This window comes from Palaemon carinicauda, chromosome 44 (genome assembly GCF_036898095.1).
Source record: "Palaemon carinicauda isolate YSFRI2023 chromosome 44, ASM3689809v2, whole genome shotgun sequence".
Taxonomy (NCBI): Eukaryota; Metazoa; Arthropoda; class Malacostraca; order Decapoda; family Palaemonidae; genus Palaemon; species Palaemon carinicauda.
The window spans coordinates 7,810,833-7,824,714 of record NC_090768.1 but is presented as its reverse complement, the minus strand read 5'-3'; the positions used below and the strand labels follow the sequence as shown (position 1 = coordinate 7,824,714).

At 41.4% G+C, this 13,882-nt stretch overlaps 1 protein-coding gene across 5 annotated transcripts in view; it reads left to right on the top strand.

Moving 5' to 3' along the window:
• LOC137634471 (intraflagellar transport protein 74 homolog) overlaps positions 1-13,882 on the top strand; it is a 180,458-nt gene that overhangs the window by 93,115 nt on the left and 73,461 nt on the right. For all 5 annotated transcript variants that reach the window (XM_068366888.1, XM_068366887.1, XM_068366891.1 and 2 more), the window contains 3 exons: positions 2,287-2,423; positions 11,523-11,693; positions 13,396-13,473. In XM_068366888.1, the coding sequence (XP_068222989.1) occupies positions 2,340-2,423; positions 11,523-11,693; positions 13,396-13,473 (333 nt within the window). In that variant the 5' untranslated portion in view covers positions 2,287-2,339. The remainder of the gene's footprint in view (positions 1-2,286; positions 2,424-11,522; positions 11,694-13,395; positions 13,474-13,882) is intronic.

Genomic DNA, 13,882 nt, shown 5'->3' with positions numbered 1-13,882 from the left:
TTTTTAAATCATCTTCATATCAGTTGCAATCATCCGTTTTTCAGTCGTGCTTAAAACATTGATTGGTTTGTATTCTATAACAGGTAAACTTATAAAACCTAAAGTACACTACTGGTTTATTTTGATATAGTTTTGGCTACTGCAGGGTTTTAACTCCTTGGGTAATTTGGACTTTTTTAATTGGGTATATACATTCAGTACTTGATATGAGTAATGATTAATGTTTGTTTAATTATTAGAAATAATGAAGTGTTTAATTATTCATCTTAACTATTCAAAGGAAAGGATGCTTGAGGAAAATTGTCGAGTATTGAAGTTGTAAATGAGGAGGAATCTGTATAAATCAGATAGTTCCATTGTTTTAACTAAGATTTCTATAGATATCCTGAATTGGTATAGATATATTGCACACAAAATTTGCAATTATCTTTAGTTGGTAATCTTCTGGTGAAGCAGTAGAAAATGAATAAGAGTATGTTACTGAAGTATGAACTTATGTAGTAGCTTTATTGATTGAGTTGCCTACTAATTTATTTTACTTCTATGAAAGGAATCTGCTTTGATATTTTGTCAATGAACAAGAAAGGAAGGTTAATCTTGACAAAAGTAAAGAGTAAGTGTTTACATTAATTGAAAGCATTCATGATATCCAGTTAGGGCTGATAAAACATGCTGAATAGTTATTGGAAATGAGTAGAGGTAGGTAAGTGAAAGGTGACATGCCCCTAATTGGTGGAAGAGTCCTTTCTCACTCACTGAAAGTTCACGCTTCATGGTTTAATTGTTCAGTGCTGGATATATAGTTCTCCTTTATATTTTTTTTCCATCTTTGAATATGCTATGGGCTGCAAGTGTGTAAGAGCCTGTGGCTAGCCATAAGGGCCAGGCAATCTAAAACAATAACAACTTTGAATATGGTATAGTAGTATCTCTAATATTTGCCTATTTATGAGCCTCACTTTTCCTATTCTGTATGAGGCTATTCAACATTACTTTTAAAGAAGACTTTTCCCCAAAAATATAATTTTAGTTTGAATCATGCTTTTATGTAGCTGCTGGCTAAAGTGAATACTGTAAGTGGTAATGGACTAAACAGAATGGGAAAGAGAATGTTTTATTATAGCATCTACATAGCTAGGTAAATGAGTTCAGTAGTGGACATGTGCTGATTGACTTATTATTATGTGGTGCTTATTGGAGGAAATACCAATTATTGAATGATCAGATCAATTGTTCATAACATATCCAAGTTATCATATGCAAGCAATTGTGAGAAATTCCTGTTTACTAATCTCATTATGCTCTTGTGATATTTGTCATTACTTTACCGTAGCTTTGATAGTGGAAATGTTTCAACTGAAACTAAATACAATTTGAATGTTAAAGAAACCCTTCGTGGGACAAGCCTAGAAAATAAATGTCAGGCTACTATCAACTGCATGTAATAAAAGCAGAATGGGTTCTTTCTAGTCTCAAAACATGTAGCTAAGATAATCATTTGGTCCCAATTAATATATTGTTTTACCAGTCTCCTCCAAAAATATTCTATCTTCCATCTAGACTTGCATAGCATCAGCAGAATCAAATCAGAATCCCCCAAAGTCAAGAAGTGATCCACAAAAATAGCAAGTTTTAAGAGCTATCACCAGCCAATCATAATGCAGAGCAAATCACTCTTAAGACATGGTTACCCTGATTTTTCAATCCTTAAAGCATTACTGCCCTTTTTTCAACCACGTGTAGACAACTTCATGAAACGGTAACTGCCAATAATTTTTTATTTTATATCCAGAAGAAAAGAAAATTATCTGGAAAGAAGTTAAGATATTTCCAAAAGAGGGTCTTCTGACCAATGCTTTACTGAATTCAACTAGTTTTTCAGTGCTTATTTTACCTGCCTTTTTGTCATGCTGGTGAATGGATATTTTTAAGTCCATTTTTAGCATAACGTCTTTTGAGATCTGAATCTGAAACCATAATTCATGTTAATTGATTTAAGCTTTTTGATAGAGGTATTTGATTATGCAGATGGGAAGAATTTTTTTCTTTTATATTCATAATGTTTTAAGTTGCTATAATGAAAGGATTCCCAGATTATATCCTTTTCATTCTTTTATATAAGCTACAGGAAGCAAATCTCTCAACATGGAAATAACGTACATGTATATTATGAATATTTTTTGCTTCATTAGTAACTCCATTTGATTATCTTTGATTTTATTTTATTATCTATTCTTTCTGCAGCAAATGTTTTATAACAGGACACCTCCATTTTGTTTTTATCAGTTGAGCGTTCTGCACCTAGTGGTAGTGAACGTCCCTTTTCAAGAGGTGTAAACATGGTTGACCGTCCACCTAGCATGGGAATGAATTCTCGCCAACCATCAGCATTTGGAGATTGTCCAATGACACGCCAGGGCCAAGTAAGAGAACAGTATTTCTTCACCTAAATTATTTTTACATTGTGGCAGTAGTTCATGGTAACATGTGATCAAGCAACTTACAAATCCTTTACACTACTTTTGCTAATTCTTTTAAGCCAGGTTGTAATGGTAGACAAGAGGGTGAAGAATACAGGTACCTGTACTGAAAACTTCCTAGCAACAATGTCAACTTTGCAGTATCCTTCAACCTTCAGCTCCACTCACTTTTTATCCTTCTACACTATATCTGTCTGTTCTTCTTTTCTTCTATTTTGCAGTCCAGACTCATTTAATTTGTACTTCATAAAGTAACTGTAGGGTTATCCCCCCATTGCCCTTGGGTGCCCACTGACCTCACAACCCCCAGCCATGAGCCATCTGTGCTAAACTTATAAATCTAATTAAATCTGCCTGAGCTGTGCATTATTTTATTTTTTTAAGTCAGAACCTTTTTTGTCTGCTCCTCATCAGTGAGCCATGTGTCATATTGTATGCATCTGTTTACTTATATTCCTTTCTTTACTCAATTACATTTGTAGCCTCTGGTATCATTTTGTTTCAGAGTTTGGGGCTCATGGATAAGAAATAAACACATACTTATTTTCTACTTCATTCAGTTATCTACACTTTTACATACTATTACAACTTCATCATCATCATCATCATCGTCTCCTGCGCCTGTTGACGCAAAGGGCTGCAGTTAGATTTCACTAGTCGTCTCTATCTCGAGCTTTAAAACTAATACTTCTTCATTCATCATCTCCTACTTCATGGCTCATAGTCCTCAGCCTTGTAGGCCCAGGTCTTTCAACTCTTCTAGTGCCTTTTGGAGCCCAGTTGAAAGATTGGTGAACTAATCTCTTTTGGGGAGTGCCAAGAATATGCTCAAACCATCTCCATCTACCCCTCACCATGATCTCATCCACATATAGCACTCGAGTAATCTCTCTTATAGTTTCATTTCTAATCCTGTCTTGCCATTTAACTCAAAATATTCTTCTGAGGGCCTTGTTCTCAAATCTACAAAATCTGTTTGATATCGTTTCATTGTCATACCACGATTCATGTCCATATAGTAACACCGATCTCACTAAACTGATATATAGCCTGATTCTTATATGCAATTTCAGGTGATTTGATTTCCAAATTTTACTTAACCCGGCTGTTGTCTGATTTGCTTTTTTCAATCTTTCATTGAAGTCAAATTCTAAAGATTACGTATTAGAGATCATAGTTCCTAAATATTTAAATGATTTCACCTCATTAATCATTTCTCCTTCCAATAATATTTCATCTTCCATTGCATATTTTGTTCTCATCATCTTTCTTCTATTTATTTATCTTAAGCCCAACCTCATGTGATATTTCATGCAACCTAGTAAGCAAGCTGTGCATGTCCTGTGCTGTTCTGCTAATAAGAACAGCATCGGCAACATACTTTAGGTCAGTTAATTTAATTATATATATACAATATATATATATATATATATATTAATATATATATATATATATATATATATATATATATATATATATATATATATATATATGTACAGTATATATATGTACAGTATATATAAGGGATTTTGACGAAGGAAAAATCTATTTCTCGGGAGATACCTGTGACGCCCGGTGAAAAGGGTCCTTCTTACCTCTTTTCTGATATAAATACTTCCAAATATACCAGAGAAAGTTAAAGCATGGAATGCAGAGGTTACTACCCTCGCGCGAGCACCCTAAGGGCGTCATGCATAAAGAAAGGGCGTGTGATAACCACTATTCACAGGTCGTCTTCCATTTAGATCAATCCTTCCTCAAAAGGGGAGCCACCCTAACGGCACCAACTGAACTCACCTGATCCACTCAGCGACGCCTGCCTCGAGCGCCCTCTACACATCCTTCTACAAGAGAAGGCTTGGAAAGGAAAGGGTCGGGGAAATAATCAGGGAAGGGTTTCACCGGGCGTCACAGGTATCTCCCCAGAAATAGATTTTTCCTTCAACAAATTCCCTTTTCTGGGTCGACCTGTGACGCCCGGTGAAAAAGTACCAGAGAATGCCTTCCAAGCCCACAAAGCAACAGGTTAAATAAAAAAACTTGAGTATAACTGGAGATTACTATATTAAGGCACGTAACGTGACCGACATGAACATCAAATCTCATCAAAAATAAGGTAGAGTAAAAATATATGAAACTGGAGGTAAAGTATAATAAGTAAACAACTTCCCCAGACAAAATAATAATACCGTAAAAATTAACAACGCCAGGTAGGCACAAGTAAAGAAATGTACATAACTCCAGAACATCATAATAGACGAACCAAAAACATAGGTAGCAATGGAATAAAAAATGGCATGAGGCAAAACATAATAACATGGGTACAAAGACAAAATAAACTGTACAATACCCTAGGATACCAAAAATATATACAATCCAGTATGAGTAAGTCAACATGACATAAAATAAAAGTGGGCTAATCCACCGACATAACACATCAATGAGGCAAAAAACACCGACCAAGGTGAGAGGCAACGTGGTGGGAGTGGCAGGGAAGCCTGGAACCAGTCTGGAAATCCACCGGAATGAATTTGCGTCTAGGGACCATTCTGATTCTAGTGGTTTTGTCCTGGATAGTGAGTCTGCTATCACGTTCTGGACTCCTGCGAGGTGAGTGGCTGACAGGAACCAGTTCTTTTCATTTGCCAAGGTAAAGATTGTGACCAGGACTTGATTGAGATTGGGAGATTTCGATCCGCCTCTGTTGATGCAGTGAACTACCGCCGTGCTGTCGGAGACTATCCTGATGTGGGTGGAGCGTGGAGGGGATAGTCGTTTTAAGGTCAGTAACACTGCCATGGCCTCCAACACGTTGATGTGGAACTGTTTCATCGCAGGGGACCAAGAGCCCTGAAACATCTGGTGTTGATAATAGCCCCCCCAACCACTGCGAGACGCGTCTGTGTGAATCGTCACACATGGAGGAGGGAATTGCAGAGGAACTGATTTGGAGAGGTTCTCTGGTTTCGACCACGGTTGGAGGCGACGAACCAAGACTGAGGGGATCTTGGATATTTTCTCTCGTAATCGGGTTGTAGCTCTCTTTCTCCAAACTCGGTTGATGTCTTTGAGTTTGGCCTTCAATAAGAGGTCTGTCACAAGCGAATTGGAGTAAGCCTAGAACTCTTTCTAAGGCTCTTCGTGAAATATGTTTGTTCTTGATGAAATGTCTTGTCTTCGAAGCTATCCCTTTGACCTTTTTGGGAGGAAGAGACAGTTCGTGACTCGTGAGGTCCCAGCGGATGCCTAACCATTCGAATTTGCTTGCTGGTTGAAGGAGAGATTTCCGTAAGTTGACTTGGAATCCGATCTTGTGCAGAAACTGAACCACTTTGGTTGTAGCCTTGTGGCAGTCTTGAATCGTCTGTGCCCAGATGAGCCAGTCGTCCAGATATGCGATCACCATGATCCCCTGGCTCCTGAGCTGTTCTAGCACCGTCACCCCGAGCTTTGTAAATATCCTGGGAGCAACGTTGAGACCAAACGGCATCACTTTGAACGCATAAGATTTCTTGCCTAGGCGGAAGCCGAGGTAAGGAGAGAAGTTTCTTGCTACTGGGACGTGATAATAGGCGTCTGTAAGATCGATAGAGGTGGTGACGGCCCCACGGGGAAGTAAGGTTCGTACCTGAGAGATAGTCAGCATGCGGAACCTGTCGCAAAGAATGTAAGAATTCAGTTTGGACAGGTCCAAGACCACTCTCAACGCCGATGAATTCTTTTTGGGAACCGTGAACTGACGGCCTTGAAATTTCAGTGACCGTACCCTCTTTATTGCCTTTTTCTTCAGGAGGTCCTTGGTGTACTCCTCTAGGAAGGGAGTGGGCTTCTGGAAGAAGGACACTATCGGAGGTGGAGAGCCTAGTGCCCATTTCCAGCCCAGGCCTTTGGAGACTATACTGTGGGCCCAAGGACCGAAGGTCCACTGGTCCCGAAACTGATACAGTCTCCCCCCTACCGGAGTTGCTTTGCGTGGGGTTGAACTTAGCCCCACGTCCTCCTCGGGAACCTCTGGCTCTAGGTCCGCCTCGTTGGCGGAACTGACCTCTACCCCTGGTGCTGCCTCTAGGGTATCCTCGAAAGGAACCCGAGGTCTCGTACGCCTGATTGAAGGCAGGGGAGGTCATCCAAAAAGTAGCCTAAGTCGGTTGGGAACCTTGAGGAGCCGAGAGGAAGACAATCTGTTGAGGAGGGGCGGCTTTAGACGTAGAGGCAGTTGAGGACTGAGGGCCTGCGGAATGATGGAGTTGGCCTCTACCCGTCTTGTAAGGAACATAGGACCTTTGTTTTTTCTTTGGGAAGGGTTGACGAGGCATGTTCTCAAATTTACGCTTATTTGAGAGGCCCCATCTAACCTGAAGGTTCCGATTAGCCCTCGCTGCGTCCTGGAGAACCTTATCGACTTCTTCCTGGGGGAACAGGGTTTTACCCCAAGAGGAGGATGCGATGAGTCTGTTGGGCTCATGCCGAATAGAGGCTTCTGCGAGAACATGCTTCCGACAATTAGTTCTCGCAGTCCAGAAGTCATGTAGGTCCGACTGGAACGACTGCAGGAGGTTCTTTGCCTGCACCCGAAAGAGTGGCTCGTCGCTGTATAAGGAAGCTATCAGCTCTGATGAAACTACAGAGTTGAGAGTTCTCGCCAGCCGGTTTCTCGTCTTGAACTCTACTTTCAATAAGTGGTCCGGGATCTTAGGGAGTCTTTCCGAGAAGAGAGAGGAAGCGCAGTCAGGGTCTAATTTACCCACCGTAAACGTAGAAGAAGCTTCGTTCCAGAGCGCCGAGGTGCCAGGAACGAGGAGAGAGGTGGGATCCGTTTCCTTAAGGGTCGGCATGGGGATGCCATCCTTAACTGACTGGATAGTCAATTCCGCGATCTTGTCAGTAAGCGGAGACGGGATGGACGGAGGAGTTATAAAGATTGTATACGCTCCTTTGTGGGGGGTTAACTTAGAATTAGTACAACCCCATTCCGCCAGAGTACGAGCCCAGACAGCTTTGGCCTGCTCTTTCCAGAATATTATCGTCTCCTTTGGGACCTTGTCCATCCGTACTAAAGCGTGCTCACGTAAACAAACAAAGCCATTGAAGGGGAACTGGAGGTCCGGAGGGAAGAACTCCAGATCGTCTAGAGGGCGGGTCCCCAACCCTTCAATCGTAAGCGTACCATCCAAATAAGGGGCATGCTTCGCGAACCTCCAAGGGTTATTCTTATCGAAGGGTGGAAGCTTCGATGCATCAGGAACTGGGGACGGATCAGGGTGAGACTTGTCTCTTATGAGGCTAGCCACCATGTCCTTCAGCTCTGATATGACCCCGGAGTGTCTTTGCAGCTTCGACTCCACCATATCTTGAATGAATTCCAAGGTTAATTGGACATCCGAGGAGCTACCTACAGCGGAAGCCTTGGACTTAGCGGACTTACCCTTCTGTCCTTTAGGACGAGGAGGGGTGCGTGAAAGCATTGGAACGTCAGGGGCTGAGGAAGGTCCTGGGACCGGAGATATAGACTGTGGCGAAGCTGAAGTATTGCTTTTGGGTTTATTCTTACGAATAGGCTTCACCTTGGGACGGACCGAGACGGAACCTTCCCAAGGAGAAGCCTGAGGTTTGTCAAAGCTGTGGAAAGAGGAAAAGGAGGAAGGAGTAGGGGAAAGAAAGGTTTCTGCCATATCCACACCACTCACCTGCTCCTCCATTGGTTCGGTGTGAATGTCCAGGGATGAGATGTCTCCGGAGAGCAGGTGTTCCTCTTCTACCGGAAGGGCCGCCCTGATACTCGCAATGATGGGGGCAGCATGTTCCAGAGGTACTGCGGCCAAGGAGGAACCAGGGAATAACCGGGAGGCCATGTCTGTATCAAGGAGGTAGGGGCAACCGGTCGGGGCATTTCGTCCGAAACCAGACACCCAGGAGCGGAGGCTGGTCTCGGCCGTCCGGAGTGAATCCTCGTCAGCCTGAAAAAGGAGGGGTAACTTAGAACGGCAGACGGGAAACATTACAACAGAAAGGATTAGGATAATATCTGAATACGCTGCGTCGCCATATAAAAGCATTAGAAACACAAACAACCAAATATATAAAGCGGAGCCTTAAAAACTAGCATGCAGATAACATCGCTAACTTACCTCATCATTGAGGAGAATGGATGAAAGCTCATAGCAGAGCGCACATGCTTCCTGGAACCAGATCATATAGGGTGACTTGCCGTCCTCCTGGACAAAAGAGATCGCACAGTGGGCATGCGACCGGCAGACGTCATGGCCTACCGGATCGAGAAAGGTTGCGGAACAGCCCTTGGCAGCACAGCGTACTTTCTGTAATAAAAAGGATCAATAAGTACAAAGTTTCCTACGGGCTTTACTAAGTAAAATAACAGTAAAGACAAGGAAGCTTATCGATGAAGTGCCGAATTGAGGTCGTGTAACTAAAGGAGCCGGAGCTCCGTCGTAATTGCTACAAAATAAAGATATACTATGATAGATGTAGGAGCCAGAGCTCCGGAGTAATTACTTTTAACAATATGGCTTATCTAACGGGAAAGCGCCGGAGGGCGCGGGGGCCCGGCATGTATGAGGGGGGGGGGGGGGGTTATGGTGGTAATAGATCCTTAACCCTAGTAAGGGATACATAACACGAAGTAGTAATAAATTCCCATAGAACTCCGGTAGGACGTACCGGAGAGTAAAACAACCAAAAGGGGGGAAGGTAGGTACCTTAGATTCGTGTGTACTAAGGGCCGTGGCCGGAGTCAAGGTGCGGAGAGCCATCGAGGGGAGGGTTCCCTGTGGAAGGGGCGCAATATTTTTAGGTAATGAGCGTTCCCGGCTCTAGAGTAAAACTCATGCCGGAGTATGAATCATGTCCCGACCCAACTCCCAGGCCGGAGCGAGGAGAGGGTGGAACTAAGGGGGGGGGGGAACATAAGGCCACGCAAGGCAGGCCGAGTACCTATAAGCGACTCGAACACAAAAGGATCAAAACCAACTATAAGCCAAGAAAGAACGCCGTAACCTTAAACAAACTCGTCTATGACGTCAAAAACCCAGAAGGGGGAGACAGAGAGGGAGCCCCCGAGTCTATAATAAAGAAAACGGGAACTCCAGTCTCTCGGACTCGGAGGTTACAACGATTAATCTAATCAAGCACGAACCTCAAAATTATAAACACATCTGTCCGAAAATAATAATAAAAAGCTTAACGAAGAATAGCGAAAGGGAATTGAACACAGTCAAAAAAGAATCATAACGATAAAATGCCTACCGAAGCGGCGGTACTAAACTGTAATAAAACCCCGAGCGCTATCCTTCGTTAACTGTAAACGGACTTGTAAACGACTAATAAGTACCACAAATAATGATAAACGGTTAAAAAACAGAGGCATACAGCCTACAATCTTAATTTAAGATTAAATGAACCTAACAAGACAAAAGTACCAAAAGGGCAACGAAATAGTAAAAAGAAAACGCACTGAGCGTAAACAATAAAAATGGCCGCATGGGCCTCGGAAGGCACGAAGCCGAACATATTAAAAAACACTTCCTATTTCTTAACACAAACTTGCCCGGTACTTAAAAAACTGTCAAAACCATCTATGGTACTTAACATTGGTGCAGGAGTAAGGAGAGCTTCAGCCATGATGAAGAAATCCACAAAAAAACAGCTAAAAAGCGAGACACAAAACAAAGCAATCGTCGTTAGTACAAGTCCAACAGAAGGATGTGTAGAGGGCGCTCGAGGCAGGCGTCGCTGAGTGGATCAGGTGAGTTCAGTTGGTGCCGTTAGGGCGGCTCCCCTTTTGAGGAAGGATTGATCTAAATGGAAGACGACCTGTGAATAGTGGTTATCACACGCCCTTTCTTTATACACGACGCCCTTAGGGTGCTCGCGCGAGGGTAGTAACCTCTGCATTCCATGCTTTAACTTTCTCTGGTATATTTGGAAGTATTTATATCAGAAAAGAGATAAGAAGGACCCTTTTCACCGGGCGTCACAGGTCGACCCAGAAATATATATATATATATATATATATATATATATATATATATATATATATATATATATATATATATATATATATATATATATATACATACATACATACATACATATACCAAGGCACTTCCCCCAATTTTGGTGGGTAGCCGACATCAACAAATGAAACAAAACAAAAATGGGACCTCTACTCTCTACGTTCCTCCCAGCCTGACAAGGGACTCAACCGAGTTCAGCTGGTACTGCTAAGGTGCCACAGCCCACCCTCCCCCGTTATCCACCACAGATGAAGCTTCATAATGCTGAATCCCCTACTGCTGCTACCTCCGCGGTCATCTAAGGCTCTGGAGGAAGCAGCAGGGCCTACCGGAACTGCGTCACAATCGCTCGCCATTCATTCCTATTTCTAGCACGCTCTCTTGCCTCTCTCACATCTATCCTCCTATCACCTAGAGCTTTCTTCACTCCATCCATCCACCCAAACCTTGGCCTTCCTCTTGTACTTCTCCCATCAACTCTTGCATTCATCACCTTCTTTAGCAGACAGCCATTTTCCATTCTCTCAACATGGCCAAACCACCTCAACACATTCATATCCACTCTAGCTGCTAACTCATTTCTTACACCCGTTCTCACCCTCACCACTTCATTCCTAACCCTATCTACTCGAGATACACCAGCCATACTCCTTAGACACTTCATCTCAAACACATTCAATTTCTGTCTCTCTGTCACTTTCATTCCCCACAACTCCGATCCATACATCACAGTTGGTACAATCACTTTCTCATATAGAACTCTCTTTACATTCATATATACAGTATATATATACTGTACAGGTATGTGTGTATTTATTTTAAGATGAAAAATTCTGAAAAATTTTGTTACATATTTCTTTGCATATACTGCATGTATATACTGTATATGCATTTATGTAGGTATGTATGTATGTTGGTGTATTTATTTTAAGTATAGAAATTATTTTAGTTCAATTGGTGGGGTTGGGCAAATTCCCTCAAGTCAATATATCATAGTTCTTGTTAACAGGGAGATGGAATGAGTCGACCTACAACATCTGGACGCCCTATCACGGCTAGGCCAGTCAGTGCTGCTTTAAGGTTAGCACCAGGTACTGCTACTAGACTTTTATCGACAGCAAGCATGCAACGGCCTGGAACAAGAACTGGTGTAGCGACTGGTATAGGATTCAGTACCCCTGTAAGTTATTAATGACCTCTTAGATTTCTTGATTACATTATGTTTATACTTCTAAATTAGGAATAATATATCTGAAAGTGAATTTCAGTATATGGTAATGTATACTGTATGTTAAAATTTATTTGTTCCAATGGGAATACAAACCATCATCCTTTTGTTAGGGAGTATGTTTTAAGAGTGAAGCGGGACAGCCGTTGAATCGTTTAACAAGCAGTTAATTGACAGGTGGGAGCAAGGGGGAGGAGCCCTGGCCCCTTATCTGCCTAAGTACCTTCACTGATGTTTTCGGCTGCATCAAGTATAGACGCACTGATTGCGCCCTTAAGCAAACTTTCAATTTTCTTTTTCTTTCAGGAAGTAAATGCTGTCCAATTGATTGTTATTGTGAAGAAAGACACTCAATTGTTGGAGGATGACTTTACAGTAAATCCTTTTTTCTTTATGTTAAATGACTTACACTGTGCTCTTGCTAGGAGCATGACTGTTTGCAATCATCCCTTTGTACCAAGTAGGACGGGGCCTCCTTTTCTTATTTTTTTTTTTTTTTTTTTTTGTATCTTCCTTCCACACATTGGGTGCATCTGCTATCGCCGCTCCTTTGCATGCACTCCTGGCTCATTCCCCAGGAAGTATGCGGCAGGAAGAAGATGCCCTCAGGCCTAAGGGATTCCTCTTGTGTTTAATGCACCCCATCAGAGGAAGGAGGCTCTTCTCAGTTTGTGCTACTGCTGATGATGCGTGGAACCTAAGGAAGGTTTTGGCCTATTTAGGTGTTACAGGTAGGCTCCCCAGTGCCAGTGTCTCCTTGTTGACGCCAGTGGTAAAGTGCGCAGTCAGTGTGTTTCCAGTGTCAGTGTTCCTGGTGATATCTGCAGTGGTTCACTCTCCCGTGGGGCTCCGGGGGCAAAAGGATGTGTCACCCCACCGGGGAGGGGTGCCCTGTGCATCTTCCTGTCTCGGTCATGTCTTCCCCCCCCCCCTTCCCCTGTGAATCTTATATTTCGTATCATGTTGAATATAATAAATTTATATATTAGAGAAACTTGAGGCCATGATCGCTTGTAATCAATCTGGAATTGGACTATTGCCTCCGGCTACATATCTTCATATGCAAATATAAGAAAATATATAATTTCTTGTTTCATAACTGTCCTTTACTGTATATGATAGACTTTTTCAAGCACAGACTAAGTCCAACTGAGATATTTGGCTGTTTGCTATGTCCTCATAAATGTTTTGCTGAATTTAAGAACAATATGAAATACTATGGCTAATACAGTATAATTTTTTTCCTCTAAATTATCCCTAACCCTTTTCTTTGGCATATTGTACTTATACAGTAATATGTTACCTGTAAGTGGGTATTACTTGATGTACTTTAATTCATATTACATTGGATAAGTAATGCTTAATGCTATTTGGGCTATATGATCAGTTAAGGTTAGGAATATGCCTACCTTGTTTATACAATATTATGATTCTATTTTATTTCTTTCATTGCTAAGAGATACACCAGATTTATGAATGAGTATACTTTATCTAATAAAAACTTGACTTGAAGCAATCTTCTGGTTGTAATTTACATTAGATTAATATAAAAATATTATTAGACTTTATTGATAAAAGTATTTTTAACAGTTATTCTAAACTTTTAAAGGATTTTGTTGATTAAGAATTTTGATAATTTCTCTTGATTTTTCAGATTAGTGTTGTAGATAGGCCCATTACCCAACAGGGTCTCAGTGGTATGAAAACTGGAGTCAGAGGGCCACAGAGACAGGTATTGTTAGTAATATGTTTAAATCTTTTACATTTTCAGTATTGTTTACCTACTCATTGTTATACAGTAGGGTCCCGAATTATGCGAGAATTTGGTCGATTAATGACCTCGTGTAGATGGAAAATCGCGAATTTCGAAACACACAACTAACAGAAATAATTCCATTGTGGCCATGGCAACCAGCAATTTGCCTATTCAAATGTGTTTACTACCCATTTCCAATACTTTCTTTGTACTATACTGTATTTCTTTATAATATCAAATTGTTTTTGTAAATAAATAAAACATTTAATATACTTTAAAGTTCTAATAACTTGAAAAATAGTTAAAATTACAACCAGGATAGGTGTAAACACCATATATTTCCCGTTATAACACAACCCAAAATACAGACAAATTTTAATGTTTG